We start from the raw sequence: 27,840 nt of genomic DNA, 5'->3' as shown, positions 1-27,840 counted from the left end.
TCCAGAACTCACTCTGTCCTAGGAAAGGCACCCTAACAGACTTCTTCCCCCAAACCCTCTGTCCCAAGACTCCCAGTTGTGTATTCCAGCACATTCAGTGTTCTGTTTGTTAGTAGCAAATACTTCCATCCCATAGTCCCCCATAGACAGCGTCCACATACCTGTGGTAATGAAGTTTCTGACCTTTAAAAAAAAAAGTATCTTTGTAATTCATTGTCTTTGTCATTAGAAATATACCTATGTAAAATATATTTCACTGTAGGAATTTTAATCTAGTTGTGGAGACACATGGAAAAAATTAGCCCAATAATAGAAGAGAGGACATAACAGTAATTAAGTGCTAGATTGTGTGCTATAAAGGGACAGTTGATAGACTCCAAAATAGGTAGGAAGGCATCAAAGAAGACAGGATTTGATCTGAGTCTTAAAGAATGATTAACTTTCAGATGAGAAAGGAGAGGGAAGACAAAGGCAAGTGTAAGCTGTACTAGTTAACAGGTTAGTTTCTTTCCTTAGTCAAATTTGGGCTGGAGATGTGGTACTGATTATGACTTTCTGGCTTTGGTGACTGATTTTCCTATTTGTTTTGTTTGATCTTTTTGCAGTACACAGGATAGCAATCGGGGAGTAGTACTATTATATTATTGTTACTGTGACGTAGAGGATCCAGAATGGCTTTGTGCTTGGCAGAAAGCTTTGTGCCAACACCTGCACCTCACAGGAAAGGTAAGGTCTTATCCAGATGACATTTTCCTACATTTTTTCTTTGGTGTAATCATTATAAGGGCAATCCCCACTTAAAGAAAGCCTCGTGAACAAAGTTTAACATATTATTCATTAGTGCAAAAGAATTCATTATGTAGTTTGTTAACTATTGAAATCCTAGTGTTCATTTAAAGTACAACTTAGTTTTATAAAACCTTGGTTTATGTACAGCCTTTCAAGAACACCTACTATGGAAAGTGAAACTCACATATATTTTCTGTGTCACTGCCCCAGTAACACTAGTGGTAGGGAATTTCAACTCATCTTTTGCTATCTAATAAGACTAATGGCATTTTGTGTCAGCATTTTTTAAAGAAAAAGGTGTTTTTAAGAAATGGGTCCATTACTTAATTTCTCACTGGACAGACAGTGAAGCATGATGGAAGAGTGTGGATTTGGAGTCTAAAGGCCTGGGTTCTAAAACTGCCTCTGCTACCTCCTAGTGACACTGAACAAGTTGCTTGACCCTTCTGGACTGAAATGTCCTACAATGAGGGCTTTGAACTAGATGGGCTCTGAGGTCCATGGGGTAGATGAGTACAGCCCTCAATCTGAGGCTGTGGGCTTTGTCTCCCCGGCCATTGCCTTCAAGCAGCTGATAAAATTTCACTTCACTTTGTGCCTCCATAGTTTTTTTGTGAGGAAACCACTTTGTTAACTATAAAGTGCTACATAAATGTGAACCATTATTGTATAAATATACTCTAGAGGCAGTGTGATACAGGAGAAAGAGTGCTGGATTTCTAAGGTATGGTGGCATACCCCTGTAAATCCCTGTTCTGAGAGAGGCTGGTGTTCAAACCAAGACAGGCACCAATGTGATGAGCTCTCAGGATGCCTGAGGATGGTGAACTGGCCCAAGCTGAAAATGAAGCACATTAAGGCTTCTGTATCAGTCAGGGAAGGTCGAACTTGTGAGTGGCACCTGAACTTCTAACCTGGGCAAGACAGGGAGATACAGCCTTTTCAAAAACAAAACAAAAGCTTTTTTTTTTTTAAAAAATAGAGAAACGTAGTATGTAGGCAAGGGAGGTGACAGTCCTGCTGTACTACCCTGCCCTAGCTGGACCATCTATGAAATACTGTGTACTGTTCTGCATACTGTGGTTCAGGAAGGCTGTAGATGAACAGCAGAGGAGGGCATTCCAAGACGTGTGATACGAGAAGATGGGGGTGTTGGGGCTAGAGAAAAGAAGACTTGGGCAGAAGAACATGATAGCTATCTCTCCAAGAAATTAAAAGCTGTTACATGAAAGAGAGATTAAATTATGTCTTCTTGACCCCAAAGGGAAAAATTAGGAGCAAGGGATGGAAACCAGATGTAAGTCAAATGTAGGGAAAACTTGCTAAAAATTTGAGCTGCTCTGAAGTGTACTGGGTGAACTCAGGCAGCACTGTGCAGTGGCTTGGATATGGCTAGATGTAATCTCTATAACAGAAATATTAGAGGAGATTCCTATTAAGGTGTAGGTTGAATTAGATGACCTCTAAAGTTCCTTCCAAGTCTGAGATTGTGAATCAACAATTAAGTTAGCTAGAAAATTAAACTTAGGTTAACTGGAAAAATTACCTATCAGAGCAAAGTAACTAAATCAGTTATTAGACCAATTGCCATGTTCATTCAGCTTTCTGCATTGGTACAAGTGGTGAACTGCACAGAGCTAAGCATAGATCCCTGGGACACTTCACTAGGGATCTCCCTCCAAGGTGACAGGTACTGTCTTTTGGTCTGTTCATTTTCCAGCTTTCAGACCTGTCCAACTGTACTATCATCTACCCCACATCTCTTAATTTTGTCCAGAAAGATAGAATGATAAAGAGATTTTGTGGGGCAGCTAGGTGGCACAGTGGATAGAGCACTGGCCCTAGATTTAGGAGGACATGAGTTCAAATGCAGCCTCAGACACATAACACTTATTAGCTGTGTGACCCTGGGCAAGTCACTTAACCCCATTGCCTGGCAAAAACAAAAACAACCCAAAAAAAATTAGAGATTTTGTCAGATCTTTTGCTGAAATCCAAGTTAATTATATTTTTGGCATTCCCCTGATTTGCCTGTGTAGTAACTGTCAGAAAAGGAAATTAATTTAGACAGACAGGACTTCTTCCTGAAAAATCTCTACTGGCTTCTCCTTCTACATGCTTACAAATTGTCCCTTTAAAAACATATTCTATAATTTTTCCAGGGATCAGTCAAGCCCTCCATCCCTGTAATTGTCCTACTAAACTTTTAGAACTTTTAGCTATATGTGTTCAATGATCAGTTATGTGTTTTTAGAAGTGTAACATTTTTTAATTAAGAAACACTTTATCAACCACAAACAGAATAAATACAAAAGTCAATTAATGTAGAAACAAACTGTTTCATCTAAAAATACATAATTGGGAGATGAACCAGTATATCTGTACACAGTTGAAAAAGCACCCACATAGTCTGAAATAGTTCTCAAAAAAAAATTTGTTTCTAAGGGAAAAATTAAATCTTTCTCCAAAATTTCACATAAGTGAGAAGCAAGGTGCTTCAGCAACCTATATGAAAAAACAAGATTTTTTTAAAAGTAAGTTTTAATTGGAAACATTAAAAAAAATCTAGAATTGACTTTTTTTTTTTTTTTTTTTGGTGAGCCAGTCGGGGTTAAGTGACTTGCCCAGAGTCACACATCTAGTAAGTGACATGTGTCTGAGGCCAGATTTGAACTCAGGTCCTCGTGATTCCAAGGCTGGAGCTCTATCCACTGTGCCACCTAGCTGCCCACTGGAATTGATTTTTTAAAAAAAACAGCCAGGCAAAATACATGTTTTGTTAAAGCATCAGATTCAAAGAAGCAGTAACACAAATATAAGTTTCACCTTTCCCCTGAGTCCCTTAGCCTAATGCAATTGGAGGAGAAGCCAAATCAGTTTTGTTTTTTTCCCTTCTCATATCAAAATTGAAGGTTTTCTCGGTTGAAACCACAGAGCAGAATGCTTCATAAGTTCATCCCATTTTTCTACTATTGTTAAAAAAAAGAAGAATTCCTCAGAAGGGAATATTCCAGATAACCGTTTCCTGCTCCTTTGGAGTCACAGCTTTTGCAATTTTTGTCATTTTTCATGGCGATATTTCCACAGTGCATTACCTACTTCCTGGCTTTGTTTGATAGAATATGCAGAATATAATTTAACTTTTCTTGTGTAATTGAGTTAGTGTTATGAAAATCAGTTACTGTAATATGCTGATACAGTACCTTTTCAGGATATTGAGGTTACTGAGGTACTAAGGATCTATGCTTAGCTCTGTGCAGTACCTTATGTACTATATAATATCTTATGTAAGGATAGTACCTTGACTTTTACAGTTTTTCTTTCTTCTCAGTTTAGTTATTGATGCTATATTGTTTTATACACAATTCTAAGTCAGTGTGCCTGAGAGTAGTTGCATTTCGTTGTTTTCCTTGCCAGTGAGAGGCCTTTTTTCTTTACTTCTATGTTAATAACTCTGCCCTTAATAGTTGAGGTAGGTAGTGACCTCCAGTTAAATGAAGTATTACTATTTGGTTTCTTCCACTTTCTAGCAATGGCTTTATCCTATGCCTCTGCCAAAGGACTCTCATAACTCTCTCTAATCTTAGCCAAGTCACTAGCCCCTCTTACGGTTAAGGCCCTCCATTATGACTGGATTTATGGTTTTGCCTGGAATAGTCATAAGGTTTGTATTTGTAGCTCACTGTTCTGCATTGTGCCACACTCCGATTTCATGGGCAGTAGAACTGAGGTTAATCTTTGCCTTTGTTCTGATAACAAATTAATATAGTATCATAACTATTACCTTTCACTAAGTGTAAAGGAACTTAATAGAAGTGATGTCAAATTGACTTCTTGATCTTCATTTTGCCAAACTGGTTTGTGTATATAATCACTTTAAAATGTCAGGGAATGATACCCCTTAAGTTCCAGAATGGAATGAAATGTTTTTTTAAATTCATAGTACATTTGAAAATTCCTACCTGCAAAACTGATTTCAAATTCTCATGAATTTGGACATTATACTATTAGTATTAACAATAACAGTAATAATTTAGATTAGGCTTGAATAGCTACTGTTAGATGGAATTCAGTAATCAGATAACTATCTTAGAATTCTTCCAAAAAGTTTAATAACTGAGTCCCTGACGGACCTTGTTATAAGGCAGTCTCACCTATAAGGTGCTAAAGAAGACATGGACCCTAAGGTACTATTTCAGCAAGACTGTAGCCTTGAATCAGGGAAAAGAAAGAAAGGAACCAAAAGAATGCAGTGAACATAGAATCATTAGAGAGAGGAAAGGTTTGAGTAGGAAATGAAATCCACAAGATGCATTTATATATAGGATTTTCAGATCTTGAATTTCTAGAAACACTACACATAGGAAAGGATCAGAATTCACTTCCATAACCAAACATCCATTCAGTCTAGGTAAAATATTTGTCTGCCCAGGATTTTCAGTGGAAATATAAATATTTCTTCCTTAGCCAAAGAGCACTGTTAGATGTCCCTTAGTATAACATATGGTAGCTCTCTTGAAGGAGTTAATGGTTTAGTGGTTCTGATGCAGAAAATTAACCAAACAATATCCTCTTAGTCTGGTGAGCCCTGATTTTTAACTTTGCCATTTTTTAATATTTTAGGTTCGAATTGCTACAGAAGGAATCAATGGAACAGTGGGTGGGAGCAGATTAGCAACTGATCTTTATATGGAAGCAATGCTTTCTCATCCTTTGTTTAAGAATATCTTATGTAAGGAAGATTTTAAGGTAAGAGCAATGGGAATAAAAATCGCTTCAGCTGTCTTCTTATCTTCTTTAAGTGGTCATTTTCATACTGATATGTAACATTAAAACCTCAATTAACAAGAACCCAGATGATGAGGGACTGGACCTCTGATTTCACTAGAATAAGGAGCTATCTGGTGAGGAACCTTCTCCTACTAACACAGGCCAGTGCCTTCTCTCTAGTTTGTAGACTTAGAGAATTGCCCACAGTCCTAAGTAACTTCTGCAGGGTCATACAACCAGGATGTTTGAGGATGTGAACCCATCCTGACTCTGTAACCACCAGGTCACACTATGCCTCTCAGGAACTTTGAAATAATCAGAATCTTTTGGCATTTTACTTTTAGGGGGGAAAAAAGGCATACAGACAAAATAAGGAGACAGACTAACAGTTGTTTTTTTTTTTAACAGACTTTCTGGGGTGAAGACAGATTCAATCAAAATTTACTACCTTTTATATCTGTAATGTTAAAGAAAATGAATTTCCTCAGGTCAAAATGATGATCCTAAAAGGCAGTAAAATCCTCCAAACACAATTGTGTTTACTGTACTACAGTTACAAAGTCAGAAAAAAAAACTAATGTATTTTAGTAAGATTTTTCCAAAGTTTTCATGCTTTAATTGCACTTTTTCTTTTATTACATAATACTCTTATTACAAGAACATTCCAATTAACTGAATTTTTTTTTACTAGTTTTTATTATTCTTCAGATTTATAAAATACTTTTGTTACCCCTGGTACTGTCAGATTCTGTCCATTTCATTTTTCTTCTGAAATTCTTTAATATCCAAATATCAGTTTCCTCTATAATAGGATACAAATTAACTTTATTTAGTAGGTTGAGGTGGATGAAATTTTAGTATATTAATGAACGGAAACAGAAGCCTTCCATGGAGGAGATGATAGGGACAGCAACATTTTGAGAAGAGGGATTTGGGGATAATCTATTATATGTATAATTTTAGGGCCATCTCTCATCTTTTCTTTCCATGGTTGAAATCAGCTAAGATTTTTCTTCAAAGGTTTTATTCGTTTGTTTTGTTTTTGATTTGTGTTGTTGCTTTCTTCAACACAAGGGTATACATTTGAAAAGCAGACAAATTTTTCTTCCCTTGAATAGGCTAGAGCAGCTTTTCTTAAACTGTGGGTTGCAACTCCATAGGGTCGTGAAAAGTTTGGCAACAATAAAAGGTGTCTGAACGTGCAATGACAAAAAATTAATTAAAAATCAAATGCATAATGATTCCCAGGTATTTCTGGTAGCACTTGCTGGGGTTGCGTGGAGCAGCTTCACTGCAGCCTTGGTTCTGAACACAAAGCAAGCGCACTTTGCACTGAGTGTGCCCTCAGGCCACGCAACGGCAAGGAGTGCTACCAGAACGAAAAGGGGTCACAAGTGGGAAAAGGTTAAGAAACCCTGGGTTGGAACACAAGCAACTACATTTTTTTTTCGTTTTCACCCACTGCAGATTATTTGAAGAAAAAGGAAATGTTAAGAAGTCAGTATAAATCTGATAAACATTCAGTAACAGATAAGACAAGGTGGTGTAACAGAAAGGGCGTTGGAGGGTCAAAGGAATCCAGTTCTGCTGCTGCCTCGCAACGATTCGTATGACTCCTTTCAGGTCTTGAGATTGTATTCTTGCCTTGGACAAATCATTTTGCCTTTCTGGGATTCACCTTCCTCATCTGTACCACACACACACACACACACACACATTCTCTCTCTCTTTTAAAGATACTTGCCAACTCTAATATTCTGTGATTCTAAACTTCACATTCGCTTATTATTAGATATTGGTAACCTTCCTTTGACTCAGTTTCAGTTAAATTTCGTGGTAGCTCTAAATCTTATGATCATCACTTTGAGATAATGTGGTAATGTAGGAGGAGTGTAGTATCTAGTGGTGACATAGACTTTGAGTCGAGGACACCTGGTCAAACCCTTTACCTGGCAGGGCTTAAGTTTCAGCTTGTCCTGGATGACCTCTTTGGCCCATTCCAGCCCTAAAATTATATCTTTTTTTTTTCTAACGGTCCATCTTCTTTGGTATGTGGCACACCCCACTCTTGTCATATTTAAGTAGTGTTCCTTGGAAGCAGAACATCTCTTTCTAACACTTTCTAAGGTCCTGAGGCAATTTAAGGAAAAGTATTTAGTGCAGGGAGACTTGTGATAATTGTAACAAGTTTCACTATAGTGATAGTCTAGGAAGAGAAAGAAAACAGATACATTAGTGCTTCATATCTCATTTCTGCAGGCCATTCACAAGTTTGTTTGTTTTAGTTTTTATTTCAGACTTTCATTTTTGTGTTTAGAAAACCTGTTCCTGAAAAGGTCAGGTTTTCCATGTGTTTGAAATGACTCTGGAATATGCAAGCCACGTTAAGTTTGCATCATATTGTGCTGTACATTAAAATTCCTGTATTTGGTTCTTGTGTTAGGACCAGAATGGGGAAGGTGGCAGTGGAGGGCTGGGAGTTTTGCTCTGAGGAAAGGAAGACTTTGTATTTTTTGTTTTTCATTGGCTAGACCAGCAAAGGAGGAGCTTACTGTTTTCCAGGACTTCGTGTTGGTGTATATGAAGAAATCGTGCCCATGGGAATCAATCCCAGTGTGATCTCCTACAAAAAACCTGGTATGCTTATTTTAGGAAAAATTAAAATGTATTTCTTTATTAGGGTTCAAAACCATATAGAGAAGCAAAATAGAAAGTAAAACTCAGGTCAGTAAGATCTGTAGTGTTTTGTGAATAAAGCAAGCATTTCTTTGTCTTAGATATGGAATGGTCATAGTTTGAGCACATTAGAAACCTGAGCAGGACTGCTTGGTGTTCTAAAGTTTTGGCATTTGAAAAGTGTCCCATAACCTTTTCACCTGGTTATTTCATTCTCACAAGTTAAGTTACTAGCTTTCTAGAGTGGAATAATTCGTGTCCACTGGACAACAGTGCTGTCTTACAGATTCAGTCAAGACTGCAGTTACATACAATATTTTTCCATTATTATTATAGATAACTGAAATATCTATATGTTAATATGTATTATAACACATTATATATTAGAATAATGTTTAGCTATTCAAAATACCACCGACAAAACAAAGAGGAAAATAGGAATTAAACTGTGAATGTCAAGAAAAAGAAAGTAATTATCCAAGCATGCTATCAGCCCAGTGTTATTAATACATGCACCAGCAATGCTAAGAAGAGATTTATCATCGTGTGACCGAGGCAGTATGGCCTAGTAGAAAGTTTACTAGATTTGGAGTGAAGGCACCTGAGTGCTTATTCCAGCTGTACTTATTACCTTAGGTGTCTTGGGCAAATAATTTCCTCTCTCTGGGCCTCCATTTTCTCACATGTACAAAGAGGAAATTGGATTAGATGATCTCCAAGGTTCAAAGTCCTTTTCAACATTAAAATTTTTTGATTCAGACTATATAAAGCAGATCACAGTTAATACACTGTGTTTTAATCTGGGCCAATTTTAGGTAATTTAACTCCTTTTAAAGAATTTTGAATATTCACTGTCAGCTCAATCTTGCAGTCAAGGTCAGTGGAACAGTAGAAGAAACTTACTCTCATTAGGTGGGATCCCTTAGCAAAAACAGTTAACTTGTTAATGCTTTAGAATTTACACTGATCTCTACTTCATTTATTTTATTCTATGTGATATGCTATACATAGTAAGAAACTTTGATCCTTGGGTTCAAGAATGAATAATCTTTGACACTTTGGCTAACATTTTTAGTCCCCTTAGCTATAAAGAGACAGAACATTTTCCAAGGGAAAAAGAATACTTTTTTACCCAATACTCCAAGTTATCTTATTAGGATACCATAATGTGTTCATGGGAGTCCTGATTACCTAGTTTAGCTTTAAGACTTTCCAGATTTTTCCATGTTAGCCCACAGCTCTGTTGCTATGCATTAAGATATTCCACTGAGCTCAGTGATTCCCTTTGTGATATGTTGATATTACTTAATAAGGAATAGGCATAGTTAAGAGTCTTTTCTGCATACTAATTTTCAAGTAAACTCTCATTTTGTGCAAATTATGCCCTTGTTCCACCTGTGACTTAGAATTAGACCATTCAGAGTTAAAACAAGTTAAAGCTTTTCATAAAGCATATAACTTTTTCTGCCTTCTCTCTCTCTTGGTAATAGCAGTATCATGTTATGACTACCCTATGTAGGTAGGGTACATGGTTAGAATGGAAGTTTATGGTCAGATGGATATGTATTTCATGCTATGCTGTCTTAGATCCCTTGATGTTAAGCCAAATACATGTGGCAAAATTCTGAAAGTAATAACTCCTGAATTTTCTTTCATTTGGTAGGCCAGATTCTCCGTAGGGATTTCACAAAAAGAAACCCAGAGTAGAGAGGTTATAGATATCTTGCAGTCTAATACTGTGAAATTGTCATTATAAAAACAACTATTTTACCAACTTAATTGTAATTTGTGAACATGAGAGATTTGGGTGGAGAGGACCACTTAAAATAGTTTTGTCCTGGCTCTCCAAGATTATTTTAAAATGTCTTTAAAGTACTTTTGGTTTGATTTTAGGAATCCATTTATCCCCTGGTGAATTTCATAAAGAAGTTGAAAATTATTTATATCAGGGTAATCAAGAGCAAAATGACACTATTCTGCTGGACTGCAGGAACTTTTATGAAAGTAAAATAGTAAGTTCATTTTGGGTTAGATCCTTGTTTAGGTTCAATAAAATGATTTCATGCTTTCCATAACACTCAATGATGTCAAAGAACAAAGAAGCCCACTTGTGTGAACCACATAAGAGAATCACTATTTATTTTTCTTGGCACCTGATTTCTAACAAAGTCAATATCCTGACAGTATTTGCAGTTTCAAAGAAACTATAACATCTTGAACTCGGGATTTATCATGAAATAGAAAAAAACATGTGACTTTGAAACATCTTAACTACTATTAGAGTTGTTTCTCTTGTAAGCATATTCTTGTAATTTATGACTGATTTAGGATCTCATAAATTTTTCTTTGTGAAAACTCCACAGTTCTTCTCTCCTTTTATGTGTTTCAGAAAAGGGGGAATGTTTGGACTCACCTACCTTCATTTATCAACTCAGAATCTTTGAAATGAGTTTTTCCTAAGCAGTAGGTGGTAAATCAAAGCCTGCAATTTTAAGAAAGATATACTGTCAAATACAAATGCTTCTTTGTGAAGGCTGAGGTTGTTCAAGGAATGAAGCCGTGTTTTTCTGATAACTCCTATTTCCCTACCACCTGTTGTTCACTGCTTTCAGCAACTGTATTGTAATCACGTGACAATCATTTAATATTTCAGGGCCGTTTCCAGAAATGCCTGGCACCAGACATCAGGAAATTCAGTTATTTTCCCAGTTATGTGGACAAAAACCTGAAACTTTTTAAGGACAAGCGTGTGCTGATGTACTGTACTGGCGGCATTCGTTGTGAAAGGGGTTCAGCCTACCTTAAAGCTAAGGTAAGCTCTCTTCCATCGAATGTGCAGCAGGTAGGAATAGAGAAGACCTCAGGAGCAAAATATGCAGTCTTCTCTACGGGATTAATTAGTTCATAAGGGTGTCTGTGAGTTTCCTGTATGAACTATTGGTTTTTCATATGAGATAAAATCAAGGTTCCTGAAAATTGCAAGAAATGCTGAGTCTTCAGCAGTGACATCTAAAAGAAAAGATGGAAAAGTTAACCCTTTCCCTATCCCAGGAGGGGGAATATAGTGAAATGTAAGGAACATTAACCTAGAAGCCCAAGTACCTGGTCCTAGTTCTAGCAATAATTAAACTGTGTGGTCTTGTTCTGGATGCTTAATTTTCTCTAGGCCAATAAAAACAAGTGGTTGGATTAAATATTCTTTGAGGTCCCTTCTGACTAACATTCTGTGGTTCTAAGACACTACCTCCCTCAGTCTGGGAATGAGTGTGCTAAGTATAGAATGTGCACATAAAGCCATACCAGAGGAAAATGACTTTCAGTAACATCATAATGTCAAATATTCCTTTAAACTGACTAGTAAATAGGATAGCTTAAGTCTTGCTAACAGAAGAATGCCATGAAGGAATAATGGGAGAGTGGAAGGAATAGGGGACTGAGGTTCAGAAGTTTTGGGTTCTTGTCCTGGCTTTGCTACTAACTATCTCTTTGACTACAAGCAAATGACTTTGCCACTCTAGACCTTGGCTTCATAGTTAAACTATCTAACAAAACTTTTACTGACATTTTCTAATATCATGTTAACTTTTAAAATACAGGGAGTATGCAAAGAAGTATACCAGCTGAAGGGTGGCATCCACAAATACCTAGAAGAGTTTCCTGATGGTTTTTATAGAGGAAAATTATTTGTTTTTGATGAACGCTATGCTCTCTCTTACAACAATGACATCGTTTCAAGTAGGTCATTCACTTCTCTACAAAGTTCCAAGTTAGGGTGTTACATACTTTCTACTAGTCAACATAAAGAAGAAGATGAACAGAAACAGTGTGGTCTAATCCTCTGGACAGGGAGTCAGGAGACTTGGGTTCTACTGACCTCTGCTTCTGTGTGGGAGAGCGTGGACAACTAATTTAACCTCTATAGGCTTTAGTTTTCTCATCAGTAAAATGAAAGAATTGTGCTCGATCATCTCTGAGGCCCTGCAATTAAGCTGTGTGATAACACAGTCCTGAAAACTATCCAAAGCTTGTGGCAGCTCTAAAACACTGCCTTTCAGGAGATGAATTTCTGATGTTAATCTTCATTTAATTCAAAGGGCACATTATCAAACCTGAAAACAAAGCCTTTTGGCTAGTCTGTCCATTTTAACAGAAATGAATTTTTGGCTCAAGAAAACATCTCATTGTCCAAAGGCAGAAGTTTCTCCATTTCCCAGCAATCTTATTTAGCAAAAATTCCTAAACCATGAAAGATAAAGCTTTCTTATTGAATGAAGCCAATATTAATTTAGTGTTTACTGTATGCAGCAGACTCCTCATTCTGTGGAAAACAATGGGCACAGCCCCTGCCCTTTTAGGATCTTACTCAAGGGGGACAGCATCGAAGGGCATTCCAGATTGGCTAAAATGAAAAGTTCAAGGGCTCAGGGATAAGTGTGAATACATCATATGCAAGAAGCCATAGTTTTGGCAGCAGTGAAATTCAGATGAGTGGGAGGTAGAGAAGGGTGGTCATTAAGCAGGCTTTAAAAATATATGGTAATTATGAATTTCACTCAAGAGGCAAAAGGAGCCACTGTAAGTTTCTGATGAAGCTGGTGATATGATACAAATTAGGAATGTAGTTCCTATCTTTTTGTGTACCATTGCTTAGGAAGGGATATGTTAAAGGCATTCAGGTTAGGAAGCTTGGAACAGGAGTCTAATATGACTCCTTCAAGTTATATGGGATATGAATGGATGTTTAGGGCATGGGCCCTAAATAAGGGAGGTAAATCAGAGGGGATGAATCTAAGTCACACTGCAAAGGAAATGTTGGTAGAGTGTGGGTGAACAATTGGGCAGGGTAGTGAGGAGCAAAAGGTGCCCAAGATGGCCCGTCTGGAGGACTGACAAAGAACAGCTTGATCTTCACAGTGATATTTAGACAGAGCAGTGGGTTTGAGGGGAAGATCATAAGCCTAAAGGCAGTGGTCAGTGAATATCCATGTGTCCAAGAGAGAGGGAGAGAGCGTGCCCTGGAAAAGAGGAGTGATTGTCCTTGTATGTGCAGATAGAAAGACGAGTGACTCAGGGTGGGAGGCAGCAGTGGGGGGCTCACCTTCAGAGAAGCTGGGTGGCCAATTGTTGGCTCTGTCCTCAAGGGGATTGATTCCCGTTCAGGTATGGGCTGGCCTTAAATGGCCTTTGAGGCCCCTTCTGGCTCTAAATCAGTGACCCTATGATTTGAAATTCTGTGGCCTGGAATGGCCAAAAGAGAAAAGGTGACCACGGAGGAAGTGAAAAAAGCAAATACAAAATGCTCTGCCTGGCATTGAGTCCTTCATAACCTAGCCCCCTCCTACCTTTGCATTCTTCTTACCCCATATGCTCTGCTGTGTACTCTTTGATCCAGTGATTAAAAAAAAAATAGTAGTAACACATAGCATACCCGTTTGAGAAATCTGGATGTAAAAGGAAAGTGAGCTAAGACCTGTTTCTTTTCTGTGGTACCTTTTGGAAAAAGGATAGAATTCAGGAAGCAAAAGGACAAAGCTGAGAAACAGAAGATCTCTCTTAAAAGATGAGAGACTTCAGCATTCAGTGGACACAAACAGTGCATTCATTAGGTTGTATTTTGTGTAGTTTTGGGGAGAGATAAAAGGGTACTGCTTTGCATGTTTAACACCTGCTTTTCTTCCCTTCCCAGAATGTACCTATTGTGGAGCCCAGTGGGACCAGTATAAACTATGTTCTACCTCACGTTGCCGTCAACTCGTCTTGTCCTGTTCAGAATGCCAAGACAAAGGGTTTACAGCATGTTGTCTCACTTGCCAGGGTAAAGGAGCCAAGCTAATTTCAAGTCCCACTGAGAAGAGTTTTAAAGAAGAATGTGATTGTACACTGAAAAGGCCTCGTATACCAGTTGAACTTTCACAGTAATTAGGACTTACTGGATGGTGTAAATAGGCAAGTTACCAACTTTAGTGCAGTTATGCCACTGCTTATGTTAAGCATATCATCAACATTTTCCGTATGTGATTCACAGTGTCAATTATGAGTGTCAGGGTTATAGACCCACCTCTCAGAGAAGGTCATGAAGGCACAGTAGAGTAATGGTGTGTGTACAGTAGGCTGTTAGACACAACAAGAGAGTTGTGTCCCACTTGCGACTTATATCACATCATCTTTGGATTGGATTTAAGACTGGTGGGAATGAGGGAGCAGTGCTGATATAATTAGGCTAAGGTCTTATCTGACCATTTGGAGACAGAAAGGGCTGAAATTGATGTGTGGGAAGCATAGTGATATCACTTGGCCAAGATGAAGCGCATCAGGAGCATGTCTTTGACAGTCCTGCAGTAAAGGAATGTGCTTTCTCCATAGAACTGAAAGCACACAATATGCAGGCCTCTATTGTTACTCTCTTAAAATTGTAGCAAAGTCAACATGTAATTTCAATCTTATGAATTTAATGAACAATGACAAATATTTATTTAAAAATGTTCTAAGAAATTTTTTGCCATTTTAGTTTCACAAACTAGAGCTGTGAGAATGTCCTAGAAGTATGTCATTTGCATTTGCAATTTGGGGTCTCAAACTACCACTTTGAGAATGTTCAGTCAGTACATCAGCTTTGGCTTTTTACATTGGATCCTTGCTAACCTGATAGCTTGGTAAAGGTAAAACAAATACTTCTGCTGCTGTTACTGTCATCACTGCTGCTAACTTTTTAGAAATAAGAAACCTTTAGGATCTGGCCTGCAAATTCCATTCTTCTTAGTCATTTCTTCTTCTACCATAAGCTCCCAGATATTTCCTTTACTTTGTAGAAACATCTCAAGATAGAAAGCCGTGGTGGAACTACTGTAGCATGAGATGGGGGGGTAAGAAGGTAGTTCTCTGACCATACAAAGTATTCCTCAAACTGTAGTGTACTGTGTAATTTGTACAGCCTGAGGGCAGTTCCTTGGGCTGAAAGGTTTGCCTGACTATTTTCTACCTGGAAAATAAGGCAGGGTTCAAATCACTGACACTAGCATTATGAGTTTGATATTTAACTCCTGGGCTCTGTGTTTCTCCTCAGCAACTCTTAGAATATTCCACCCCTAATGAATGTACAGCAGTGGGCATGTAAGATTTGATTTACATTATTTCATGGTATTTTCAGGAACATATATCTATTATATTAACTTTAATTGCTATTGAAATGCACTTGCAAAATCGTCTTCAATTAGTAATTCCTGGCATATTCATTACTGTAAATTTTGGAAAATTTATAGGTAACAAAAGGAATAAGTGCCCTATTCTAGTATAACAGGAAAATTGCCCATGTGACTAAATCTTTTCATGCCCAAGCAACACCTTGAGGGATTAGTTTCCATTCTATTAGCTCTGCTGCGGTAAGCCTAAATCGTATAAAACTAAATAATTTGCATTTATATAAAGTTCAGTATTATCTTAGAATCTCAAACCATGGCATGCACATAGTTGGTACTCACTAACTGGATTGATAGTGAGTAACAGAAGGAATTAACCATTTGGAACCCCTTGCCTCCAACCAGACTACAAAGACTGCTTTTCAAGGACTGAGATAAGAAATATACTTAGGGATATCATTTGGTCATTTTAATATTGAAATGCCACCCTGCTTGAAGTAAGTAGTGGCACGTGGCCTTCAGTGAAGAAGTCCAGTTCGGAATTTTAAAGATACTCAGCAAGTTGTAGGAGTAGAACCAAGCTGGCATTTCTACCCTTGCTAACCTATAAAATTAACTAAAAGTATCCAGTTTTTCTGCTTTATATGTAGCAGTCCTTTTGTGCTAGTTGTTAGACCAGAATTCCAGAGAGTCATAAATCCATAATCACGTGGAAGACTTTATTACTTAGAAAATTATTTTAATAACTATAGTTTTCAGTATCGATATACTTTGCTTTACATATTTTTGTGTTCCTCTTCTAGTCCCTTTGGGGCCTTAAACAAGGCCTTGCAGTAGAATTAGGCCTCAGCTCTCTTACAGAAAGTAGTTGGCCTTTATTTGGCCCCATGGAGACCCTGAAGACTGGAAGCCAGAGCAACACTAGGGCAGCACCCACACCTGAGCCATAGGAGCAGATGGCTCCTCCAAAACAGGATGAGGACATAGCTGGAGGTGTCACTAAATCCTTAGAGGTGATGGTCTTCAAGCCATGGCAGCGAAGGGGAGTTAGTGATGACGTATCACCATTCGTCTTGGCTGTTGTCACTTCATACATCAGGGTTACAGATATGAGGAAGGTGTTTTAAAGATACAGGCAGGGTCTCACCTTATTAACTTTCCACCTTGGATCACAGGCAGGAAAGTTTCCAACATGGAAGGTGCTGGACATGGGGGTGGGCTAGGGAGTTCCAGGCAAGAGGAACAGGCCTAATGCAGAAGCAGCTACTGGGATAATAGGTAGGCTGCCAAAAAAACAAAACTCTGCTGGACTGAAAGTATGTGAATCAAATTTGTGTAAATTGACTTCTGTTTTAATACAGTAGGGGAGCTTCTTATATAAACAAGCTGTAGTGAATCATTTAGTAAAGCAGAGAGTCGTTCTGTAAGGTTAAAATCACTCCAAAGTGTATCTGTTTGATAAATGTATGATTTTTGTATGATATTATGAGACTCTACAAGTGAGATGTTCCTATATATTAATCAAAACAACCATTGTCTCTGATTAGAGGTAGGTAAGCCTTATAAATAAGTTCGAGATCTTAAGGTTCTTCTCTGGTACTTCTCTGACTTGTCAACAAAACAAGTAAATATATGCTTGATATTGATAGTAATAATTTGTATTTATCTGGTGGTGTGCACTTTTTGGAGCATTTCCATACGTCTTTTGAACCTCAAAACCAACCTGAGGTAAGTAGGACATTTAGTATTATCCTCATTTTATAGGTGAGGAAACTGAGGTACAGAGAGGGGTGAAATGTTTGCCCGGGGTTACCCAATAAATTAGTGGCAGCGCCTTGGGTCTTCTGAGTCCTAAGCCTAAGCCAGTGTTCTTTCTGTGACCTCTGCCCCTTCCCATGGAAGGGACAACACGCAAGTCCAACTCTGATCTTTTCAACTATGTCTATCCACCTAGAAAGTCATAACGGGTGCCACATTACCATCTTAGGATGTAAAAAATAGTAAATGTGTCTCCTCTCTTGCTTAGCTTCCAAGTCTACATGAAATTTGAAAGCACATGAGTGGCAGCTAATACTCTGATGTTACAATTGATGTCTCAAAGAATCTATGTATTATATATAGCAGAAAGATCACTGGATAGGGGTCTCATAGACTGGGATTCAGGTTCCAGTTTTGTAATAATACTGCATAATCTTAAGCAACCCATTTCCCTTTCCTAGGCCTTGGTCTCCTCTTCTGTAAAATGAGGAGATTGGACTAAATAATCTCTAAGTCCCTTCCTGCTTTGCTACTTTGCGAGCTGTAAAGACATGATAGAGCCCTAACCGAGTGGGGATATGGATGATTTTGGGTGGTGCAGGATAATGTTAACTGCAGCCTTTGCACAATGTTAGTTCTGTGGTAGAATCTTGCATGAACTGTTCAAGAACTCAAGAAATTGGGTATCTTTGCAGAGTATGTAAACACAACTTGCATTTTAAGGGAGTTTGTTGAGAAGTTTCAGATTGGCTGTATATTCTTTTCCTCAAATTTTGTTCCAAAAGACAAATGCCAAGACTTATTTCGTGGACAGAGTCCTCCACAACACACAGAACAATCGTAAGACCAACTGATTTAATGTTACATTGTAGCTTACAGTGATTCAGAGTGGTTTCAACAATTCCCTGCAGAATGGTGCTCTTTCTGGGCCGTGTTTTGAGGCTCAATATACATTCTTCCCATAACGATAATACTCTGACTCCATCTATTATGACCTTGTACTATAGATAAATTAATACAAATATATATAAATATATAAAGTATTTTTCTTCAAAAGCCACTGAAACAAAAATAACCCCTCCATTTTCTCAGAATTCTGTAAGCCATTCTGAACTCTTCAGCTTTTTTTGGCATGCTCTTATCTTAAGAGTTACTAAATCACAAATTGTAAGTCTTTCCAAAGGCAATAAAAATATTAGTTTAGTTGGCACTATGGCATATTAAAAGGCACAAGGTCTTTTGGGCTTTGCATTATTTCTATCAGATGGGACTAGGAGGTTTAAGAACCATTTTTGCTTGATCCCTAGAGATGCACAATGTGACAAAACCAGCAGACATTCAGAAATGTTGTTCCCAGTTAGCCCACATGTTGTTATATAGTTTAGCTAGGTTCTTCTTGTTTTCCATTTTTTACATATCTAGACCTAAAGGATGGTATTGTCTTTCAAAATTTAACTTTATACCTGGAATCAGATCAAGTGGTCATTGTTTAGATAAAGAAAAGGTTAGATGTGGGTTGTCTATAAGCTTTCCTACCATAATAACAAATATAAAATCTGTGGATGTTTATCCCTAGGTTGTCTATCATATCATTCCACTTTTTGTTTATCCATCTAGCCTTCAGTGTTACATAATGTAAAGAATATTTTCAAATAGTACTTTATTTGTCTACAGGTTTTCCTCTCTATCATAAAACTGACATTTAATAAAGGGGGGAAATCCTTTCTAACTTAAATGTTAATTAGTAAATGCATAAAAGTTGTTTTTATTAAAGAAAAATTAAAGAAGAATTGGGGTTGAGAAATAAAGCGGCAGATTTGGAGACTGAACCTTATAATATGGATTTCCAAAATCACTTCCCAGCACTCAAAAAACCTCTTTGTTTTGTTTTGTGTTTTTCAATAACTGTGACTGCTGTTAAGAATCTGTGGCCTTACCGCTCCTGCCTTTCTAGAGGAATTAGAAACTCTCCATGTTTGTGAGCTCTTCCGCTTGTTGAGTGCAATTCTGAAATTAAATTCTTAAAATTAAAAAGAATCATAACAATGACTATCAAACTGTTATATTTGCTAGAGATTTGAGATCAAGTTTTAAAATAAAGTATTTTATAATGCTTCTAAAATCCGTGGGACAGTTTGCTGTTTGTTCATGCATAACACAACCTAAATGTACCCCAAACACCACCCAGGAAAAGAATATAAACATTATTGTGGAGTTAAATTGCTTTGGTACTATTATGTATTCTTCCATGAAATCAGCAGGTTTTTTAAAAATAACCATCTTGAATTTCTATGACTAAAGAAAACTTCACATTAACCACATTTTGTAAAATCTTCTACTATAACCACTAGTTAACTTAAAAACATTTAGTGCATAAAGATGCAATACAGAACTGAACCACAAAAAATACACTGTGCAGGTGTTTTTGTTTTGTTTTTTCTATAGGTTCTCCCATACAGCACAAACTCTCAGCAGATGTCCTATTTAAAGGCATAGTCTCCAGCTCCACAAACTACACGCCACTTCGGCACTTGGGAATAATGGGCCCAGTCAAGTCTGCCAGCCTCCTCTTCCTCACTGGAAAGGAACAGAAATTAGACACAGATAAGCCACAGGAGTCACTGTGCATGCATGTATACGTTCATGCGGTACAGGCAACAGCTAATCACTTTAACCCTCAGTGTGTTTAACTCTGATAAGCAAAAAAAAGAGTACTTTCTTTTACATTAATGGCCAAAGGTCTTTTTTTTTTTATGGTGCTTAGTGGACTAAGCATCTCTCAGATTTTGTAAAGTTGTTTCAGATGGAGCACTTGTGAAGTGGAGATCTTGTCACAAGTGATTCCTAAACAGATGCCTGTGAAAAGCCTGTCTATAATGTGCCTCTGAATAGCCAGTGTGTCACATGGCCCACAGTACGTGAACAGCCTGTCTAACATGGCCCACAGTGTGTGAATAGCCAGTGTATGACATGGCCCATATTGTGTGAACAGCCAGTGTATGACGTAGCCTATGGTGTGTGAACAACCAGTGTATGACATGACCTACTATGTGTGAACAGCCTGTCTATAACATGGCCCGTGGTGTGTGAACAGCCAGTGTGTGACATGACCTACTGTGTGTGAACAGCCTGTCTAACCTGGCCCATGGTGTGTGAACAGCCAGTGTAAGACATGGCCTATGGTGTGTGAATAGCCAGTGTATGACGTGGCCTATAGTGTGTGAACAGCCAATGTATGACATGACTAAGGTGTGTGAACAGCCAGTCTGTAACATGGTCCATGGTGTGTGAACAGCCCGTGTGTGACATGGCCTAAGGTGTATGTGAACGGCCAATATGTGACATGGCTCACTTCACTACTTCTTCCTCACCTATTGAAGCTACTAAATATCTGAGTTTGAATATCTCTTTATTATAGTAAATATCAACGGATTTCTATTTAATGTCGACCAGGATGTTATTATGGTCAAAACATTCTTAAAATTTCTGAAATCTTGCTATTTTTATTATATTTATATATATGTGTATACATATATATGTATACATACATAGAGAGCATACATATATATGTACATATAAATACAATGTATGTATGTACATATGTGTGTATATACAAAATAGTTGTTAGAATAACAATTAAGCAACATCATTTATTCCTCCATACTATGTAACTTCAAACATTATTCATATTATTTAAAGAAGATAAATGCCATAAATAGGAGGACAGTAGCCAGAAAGGTGCAGAACCAAGACATTAGCTCATGGAATGACCGTCAAAAGCTTTGACTGTAACAGACCTGATTAGATAAAGTATATTTAAGTACCTAAGTGTCTGCAGATGAGTGAGGAGCAGGAAAGATAAAGCCACAAGAAAAAAGGAATATAAACAGATCTGTGTAGAACCAATAGGTGGCAGCAGGAGGCACCGCCTGTGTAGCATAGATTGTAAGCTATTGCCAAACGGGGGAAAAAAATCTGTCTATACTTAGACATCTTCCCGTTCCAGAGTTGAGAGGCTATGCCAGAGACCACCAGATCGATTCATACGAGCTGCAACAAAAACCGAATGAGACAGCTGCTGCTCAATACTTAAAACTTATTAAGTAAGTACCAAAAGCAAAAACCACACAGGTGTGGGTAAACGATGGTAGACCTCGTCCACAGGGCATGCAGGTACTGGAATGCCACGATACATTTGGCTGAGACTGTCTTAATGATGATGGCAATGAAGACGGATCTTTATTAACACAGTGCAAGGCGATAAACTGAGCACTACATAAAAGTTCTGCATGTATATATAAATATATATACACATATATAATATATATATATACACACACACCACCACGTCAAGAAGTTCTTATTCTCAATTCATCGGTCTGCTATAGGGTTTTACTACATGTAAAATAACCTGCTGACAAGATTGTTTAAAAATCTCATATGCAGTGATCTCCTTAAAGAAACTGATTCTAGGTTGTATCAAGGGAGAGGAATCTGTGATAGATAGCCCCCCGCAATAGTTTTTGTTGTGTTTTTTTTTTAAATCTTGACCTTCCCAAACATGAGAGTGGATTGAATTTGCTCTTTATTTGTTTTTTTCACTTTCATGAATACAAGAGGATGTGGTTCAGAATTTTTACTTATCCCTCATTTGGTCTTCATAGCAGATTTAAAGTCTTTGAAACATTTAATATTTGTGTGTGTGTGTGTGTGTGTGTGTGTGTGTGGCGATTGGGGTTAAGTGACTTGCCCAGAGTCACCCAGCTAGTAAGTGTCAAGTGTCTGAGGCCAGATTTGAACTCAGGTCCTCCTGACTCCAGGGCTGGTGTTCTATTCACTGTGCCACCTAACGGCCCCTGAAACATTTAATATTTAATCCATTCCTGTTATCATGGGCTGGTACTAGTCTCCTGACAGACCTATCAGTTGCCACACATTCACCTGAAAGAATCACCTGAAGGAAAGGGATAACAGAAGGTAGAAACTCCATTTCTGTTTATCTCTAAGGATTTATAATCGAATATGAGTATGTAGAACTTTTGGCCACCGCTGTTCTGCAACGGGGTGTAAGAGGATCAAGGAGACCCATAAAAATCATGCCTGGGAGCACTAGTATAAGATAAGTTATTTTTCTCTAGCTATGCAAGTGAAATCTCTCCTTTTCATGCATCTTGCTATATAGATATGAGATATTGGTACTCAGAGAAAAAGCGGTGAGTTATGTCAGATACCTAATAAAGGTTATTATCAACATCAGGACTCAAGTGTGGTCTAGCTCTTAGGGCAAGGATGAAACAGCAACTGAATGATTGTAATTTCTGGAGTTCAGTGGATCTGCCCTCATTATTACATATCACACAAAAAAATGACCTACTCATTGGTATAAAGAAAACTTATATTGGCCCTCATCCAAAGGACTTTGTTATAATGCTCTATACTTCCCAAGGATGTCGTGTGAACAAATATTCAGTATACTTTTTATATTGTTGAGGGAGGTAGGGAATTTTAAGCCAGGCCACACGATCAAATCTTTAACTGAGGTAAAGCAAGAGAACAAGGTGTCACCCTAAGGACAATACAGACAAATTCCTGGGGAATTTCGAAGGTGAAGGTTGGAATGAATAACTAGAAAATAGATAAGGATCATCATGATGCTTCCTGTCCCATTTTTGTGGCATGCAGATAGCTCTGGTCTCTCAAAGACCATAGCAATAAAACATAAGCTTGGTCAAGGTCCTATGAAAGTGGAAAAACCTGGAAATGGACCCCGTCACCCAGTGATTGGCCTAGTCTAAGTACTGAGAGGTTCATCGAACAATTGCAACAACTGGTAAAACTGTCTTCCAAAATGTGAAGGGATTGAATAGGGAGTTCACTAATTTACAAATCTTTTGAAATACACATCCCACATGAATAGTATTGTCCAGTACGAAAGTCTTTCAGACTGATAATTATGGACTCATAGGACCTCAGAGTTGGAAAGGACCTGCGAAGTCATCTAGTCCAAGCCATACCTTAATGATAAATCACCCCATCAGCAACATCCCGGGCAAGTGGTCATCCAGCTTATATCTGAAGGTCCCCAGTAAAGAGAAACTAATTACCTTCCAAAGTAAACCATTCAACTTTTAGTGAACTCTTAGGACAAAACTTTTTCCAATTACAACTAAAATATGCCTCTGCAATTTCAACATACAGGTTGAAGTTTTGCTTTTGAGACCAACCATTAAAAATCTAATCACTCTTTCACATGTCAGCCTTTCAGTTACTTAAAGACAACTATCATCTCCCCAGTTAAGCACTCCCTGTTCTAGCTTGAACATTCCTAGTTCTTCCTCTGATATACGATCAAGCCCTCTCCACATGCCCATCTTCTTCCTCTGAATTACAGCCCAGTTTGTCAATGTCCTTCCTGATATGTAATGCCTAATACCGAGCACCACATTCAGATGTGGTTGAACCAGCACAAAAGTATAACTTTGCTCATTCTGAACGCTGCTTCAGTTAATGTGACCTAAGACTTAATGGTTTCAAGATGTCCTATAAACGCCAAATGACAAATACTACCGTCATTGTATTATCAACTTAGTAATCATATATCAGCAATTTTCATTAGGTAATAATACAACACCCTTCTAGTTTTAAATGTTGAAATATGCACACCTTCTAATATGTTGCTTATAAGTGCACTGTAAATTTAGAGCTGTTGTTCATCCTTCATTTTCAAAAGGGTTTTTTTTTTTTTGATGGCTTAGAATGACTGTATATTTTCTATTTGTTTTCTCTTCTGGCCAGAAACTTTGAAGGCCTTCCCCGTCTGATTGATATTTTTGTGATGGTATGTGAGGCCATCTTTTGTCTCAAATTTATAGCTATAACCCAGTGAATGACTTAAAATTCTCCCCTTTTCCAAGACTGAAGAGTGGGTGAATGAAAGAAAGGTGTTCAGGAACTAAGAACTGTCTTTTCCAGAAAACCAAAGGATTTTTTACATTCACAGAATGCCTCAGAGCATCACCCAGCTTTTATGCCATCCCAGAAAGAAAGAAAAAAAGATCTGACTTCCCTTTTCTTAGAATTCTCTAACAGAAATGTCATACTTTATCTTGGTAGTGCATTCCAATGACTCATATCTCCTATCCTCCACTCCTCTCCCCCCGCCTTTTTTTTTTTTTTTTTGTTAAGATCATAGAAGGATACAAATGGCAGAGCTGGGTTCTGAGCAAGATGCCATTACTAAACATTCTTTGTGTCCTTTGGAGGGAACTAATGACCTTCATATAAAAGGACATTTCTCAACCCTAAACTTGTTACTTTTCCTTTCCACAATGGAGATACAATTTTCAGACTTGTAGCTCTAATTTTGATTTTTTTTTTAGTGGGGAGGTCTTTGCTGATAGATTTTTAGGGAATAAGGAACACAGTTAATGTGGCTATAAATAGTTACAACACAAGAGGCAGCTGAAGTATCACTGCTGGAAATAGTCCATCAGGATAGCGCCTGGTTGCTCCCTGTCGGCCCTTGCATACAGAGCAGTTAAAAGTGTGTGACTGCATTTTGGGAGCAAACACTTGTGCTAACTTGTCTAGGTCAACCAAAAGATTAAAAGAAGAAATACTAAAAGGGATAATGATACTGCAGTGCCTCAAATCCTTCCTCAGGGAGCAGCAGCTTTTAAAGGCTGAAATACTGCAGGGTGATCATTCTACTTGCTGAGTTCTACTGGCTGATTTCATGTCTCCCAAGGGAAATGTCCTTTGTGAGGGGAAGTACAGACTTTATTTCATCTGCCCAGCTAGGGGAAGGGGAAAAGAAAAGGAGAGAGAGAATGGAGAGGAAAGTGAGAGGGGAGAAGAAGAGGAAGACAGAGGGAGAGAGGGGGAGAGTAGGAGAGGGAGAGAGGGAGAAAAAGAAGGAGGAAGAGGAAGGGGAGGGAGGGAGGGAGAGAGAGGGCAAACTCTGAACGAATAAGAATTTAAACGAATATTGAAAATAGAGCCTGGATAGTGACTTCTTTATATCAATGATATTCCTTACCAACAGGCGTAATATTACCATGATGCTAGTAGAGAAAATATGGGAATTTATAGTAATGTTGATTCCATTCTCTTACGGAACACTAGAAAGAGTGGGGCAATTATCATTTGCTCATCAACTTTTTAAGCTTTATTCATATAAAAGATAGTAACATGCAACCAATCAATCATATTTTCAAAACATACCAAACCTTCAACTCAGGAATATTTCTGAGATTCACTTTTTCATTACCTGATTTTCAGGGAGTCCATTTTTGCACCTCTTCTCACCTTCATATTGAAACAACGTAGGTAAACAATTGTGTTACAATTAATCATTCTGAATTGAGTATGTATGAACTTGTCTAAAGTCATACTGTGTTGCCAGACAACTTGACAAATGTGCTTATAGAGCAAATTATCAGATCCAAAAACCCTAAAGTTGTTGATCATTTAAATAAAGAATGAAAATTAAATTCCCCAATATCTTTTAGACATACTGATTTTTGGAAAATTGGAATCCAGAAACCCAAGAATTGTGATGCTGCTGTGTATTGTCCAGTTTTTTAAATAGGACTGGACTTGGAGTCAGAAGATCTGGATTCAATATAGCCTCTAAAACACTAGCTGTGTTTGGGAATAAAAAAAATGTAATGTAAATTTGAATCGTGATTACTAGTGATATCCATATTTGATTCCTGAACATCTGTTATTCTGAATCTGTTTGTCAAAGCTGTGACACGTCTATTGCTACTTCAGGCTTAGAAAAATTTAACTCCACAGTCTCATCTCTCTTGCCAAGGGTCACATGCTGAATAGAATAGCAACAAACATGCCTACATTTGGGAACCCTCCAGCTGAGTTGAGCCATTGGTCTAAGTCCCGTAGATTTCCAAAGAAAATATTTAAATACATTTCCCTTTCTTTAAACTAGCATTTACACCTAATCTTAGTTTTCATCATGAGAATAAATGAATATTTTCTAGTTAAATTCCACTTTTGAAGGAAGAAGTTTATAAACTACCAGACCTAGGATTTTCCCCTATTATGGCAAAATAAGTAGTTTAGTGGAAGGGACAAATATTTGTTTTAAAGCCACAGTGTGGTCATGGTTCCCACATCATCTGACACCTACTCTGAATTTGAAATTTATTCATTTAGCAATTTTTAAAGTTTTGTTTTATGAAAGAAACATGGAAAACCATAATGTGCGGCTGCACACATTTCCCTGGGACATTCCATAAACCGATTTTCAAGGTGCTATTCCCCTTATTAAGTTTCCACATCAGCAATTAAGGCATAGTGGAAAGAGCATTGAATTGCCCTCAGTCCTCTACCTCTAACTTCTGCAAGAGAGGAAGCAGAAGAAGAGAGAGAAGGACATTGTGTAGATGACTGATTTGGACTAATGAGTTAGAGGTTGAATTTGGGGAGAAAAAATTGTGAAATTCAGGGAAAATTTTGTGAAATTAAAATTTAAAAATCTCCAGGCCAAAATTCTACTTCTAGGTTGAAAGAGAAGTATTTTAAGTAGTATATAAAAGAATTAAAGAGTACATAAAAGGAGGATGTAAGGAGGACAGGATTAGGGAACACAAGCTGAAGCAAGATTCTAGAAGAAAAAGGAGAGAGAATTGGCAACATAAGGTAAAAAAAAATGACAAAATCCAAGAAAAGAGCCATTAGCAAACTGTCTATACCCAACTAATACCCAAAGCTGAAGAGTAAAGCAAATCAATAGAGGGGCTAGCGAGTATAGCAAATTGATGAAACGGATGCAGAAACTTGTGCTGGGCTAAGAGGGAGATGGAAAAAGTTAAGGTTAAGGTGAGGATATCCATAAAGTTCAAAACACAAACAACCAATGCTGAAAATTTCAACTAGTATTGAAAGAGCAAGGGAAATTGTTCAGGGACTTGCATAGTGTGTAATATTTGTATTTCTGCTACAGGTGAGTGACTGTTATCTGTGTTCCTAGTGTAAGTTGATCTCTCTCCGGGAGGTGAAAGACCCCAACAAAGTTTCTCCAAATTCCAGGTTGTTAGGAAGAAAGATATTCTCCTAAAGAAAACCTAAGTGAGGTTTTGGTGGGAAGAAAAAGGAGGACAGTTAAGGTACAGGACTTGATCTTTGTCAGAATGTTGGTGAGTGTAAGAGTGTTACACAAAGAAGATCAACTGTGATTGACCTAACTATTCTCAGCAAGACACTGACCCAAGACAGTTCCAAAGGACTCATGATGAAAAATGCTATCCACATCCAGAGAAAGAACTGGTGGAGTCTGAATGCAGATTGAAGCATACTATGTTCAATTTACTTTTTTCATATTTTTAAAATATTTTGTTCTGTTTCTTCTTTCACAACATGACTTACATAGAAACATCAGCATATACATAACCTACATCAAATTGCTTACCATCTTAGGAAGGGGGAGGGATGAAATTTGGAACTCAAAATTTTATTTAAAAAAAGAATGTTAAAAATTATCTTTGCATATAATTGGAAAAATAAAATATTATTTAAAACAGAAACAAAAAAATTAAAAGCTGGAAAGGTTAAAAAAAAAAGTGTTACACAGAGCATAAAGGGAAGGAAAAAGGACAGCTGCACAACTAGAGGTCTATAGGAGATTGGAGGATCTTCATGAAGAGGTTGTTATGTGATCTAAGGAGGAGGGAACAGCTTGTCCTGAAAA

At 37.7% G+C, this 27,840-nt stretch overlaps 2 protein-coding genes across 4 annotated transcripts in view; one reads left to right on the top strand and one right to left on the bottom strand.

Moving 5' to 3' along the window:
• The window catches only part of TSTD2 (thiosulfate sulfurtransferase like domain containing 2), a 35,057-nt gene extending 17,182 nt beyond the window's left edge, over window positions 1–17,875 (top strand). Inside the window, exons 4-10 of one of the 2 annotated variants that reach the window (XM_027859017.1) lie at window positions 606–726; window positions 5,413–5,538; window positions 8,091–8,196; window positions 10,129–10,247; window positions 10,889–11,047; window positions 11,832–11,970; window positions 13,922–17,875. In XM_027859017.1, the coding sequence (XP_027714818.1) occupies window positions 606–726; window positions 5,413–5,538; window positions 8,091–8,196; window positions 10,129–10,247; window positions 10,889–11,047; window positions 11,832–11,970; window positions 13,922–14,154 (1,003 nt within the window). In that variant the 3' untranslated portion in view covers window positions 14,155–17,875. The remainder of the gene's footprint in view (window positions 1–605; window positions 727–5,412; window positions 5,539–8,090; window positions 8,197–10,128; window positions 10,248–10,888; window positions 11,048–11,831; window positions 11,971–13,921) is intronic. The other variant, XM_027859019.1, reaches the window with a different exon arrangement.
• Window positions 17,876–17,970: 95 nt separating this feature from the next.
• Window positions 17,971–27,840, bottom strand: part of TMOD1 (tropomodulin 1) — a 136,200-nt gene continuing 126,330 nt past the window's right edge. For both annotated transcript variants that reach the window (XM_027859020.1, XM_027859021.1), the window contains exon 10: window positions 17,971–19,706. In XM_027859020.1, coding sequence (XP_027714821.1) covers window positions 19,642–19,706 — 65 coding nt within the window. In that variant the 3' untranslated portion in view covers window positions 17,971–19,641. The remainder of the gene's footprint in view (window positions 19,707–27,840) is intronic.

This window comes from Vombatus ursinus, unplaced genomic scaffold (assembly GCF_900497805.2).
Source record: "Vombatus ursinus unplaced genomic scaffold, bare-nosed wombat genome assembly UNPS02014158.1, whole genome shotgun sequence".
In the NCBI taxonomy this organism is placed as follows: Eukaryota; Metazoa; Chordata; class Mammalia; order Diprotodontia; family Vombatidae; genus Vombatus; species Vombatus ursinus.
The sequence above is the reverse complement of the archived record's forward strand: the minus strand, read 5'-3'. Positions and strand labels throughout refer to the sequence as shown.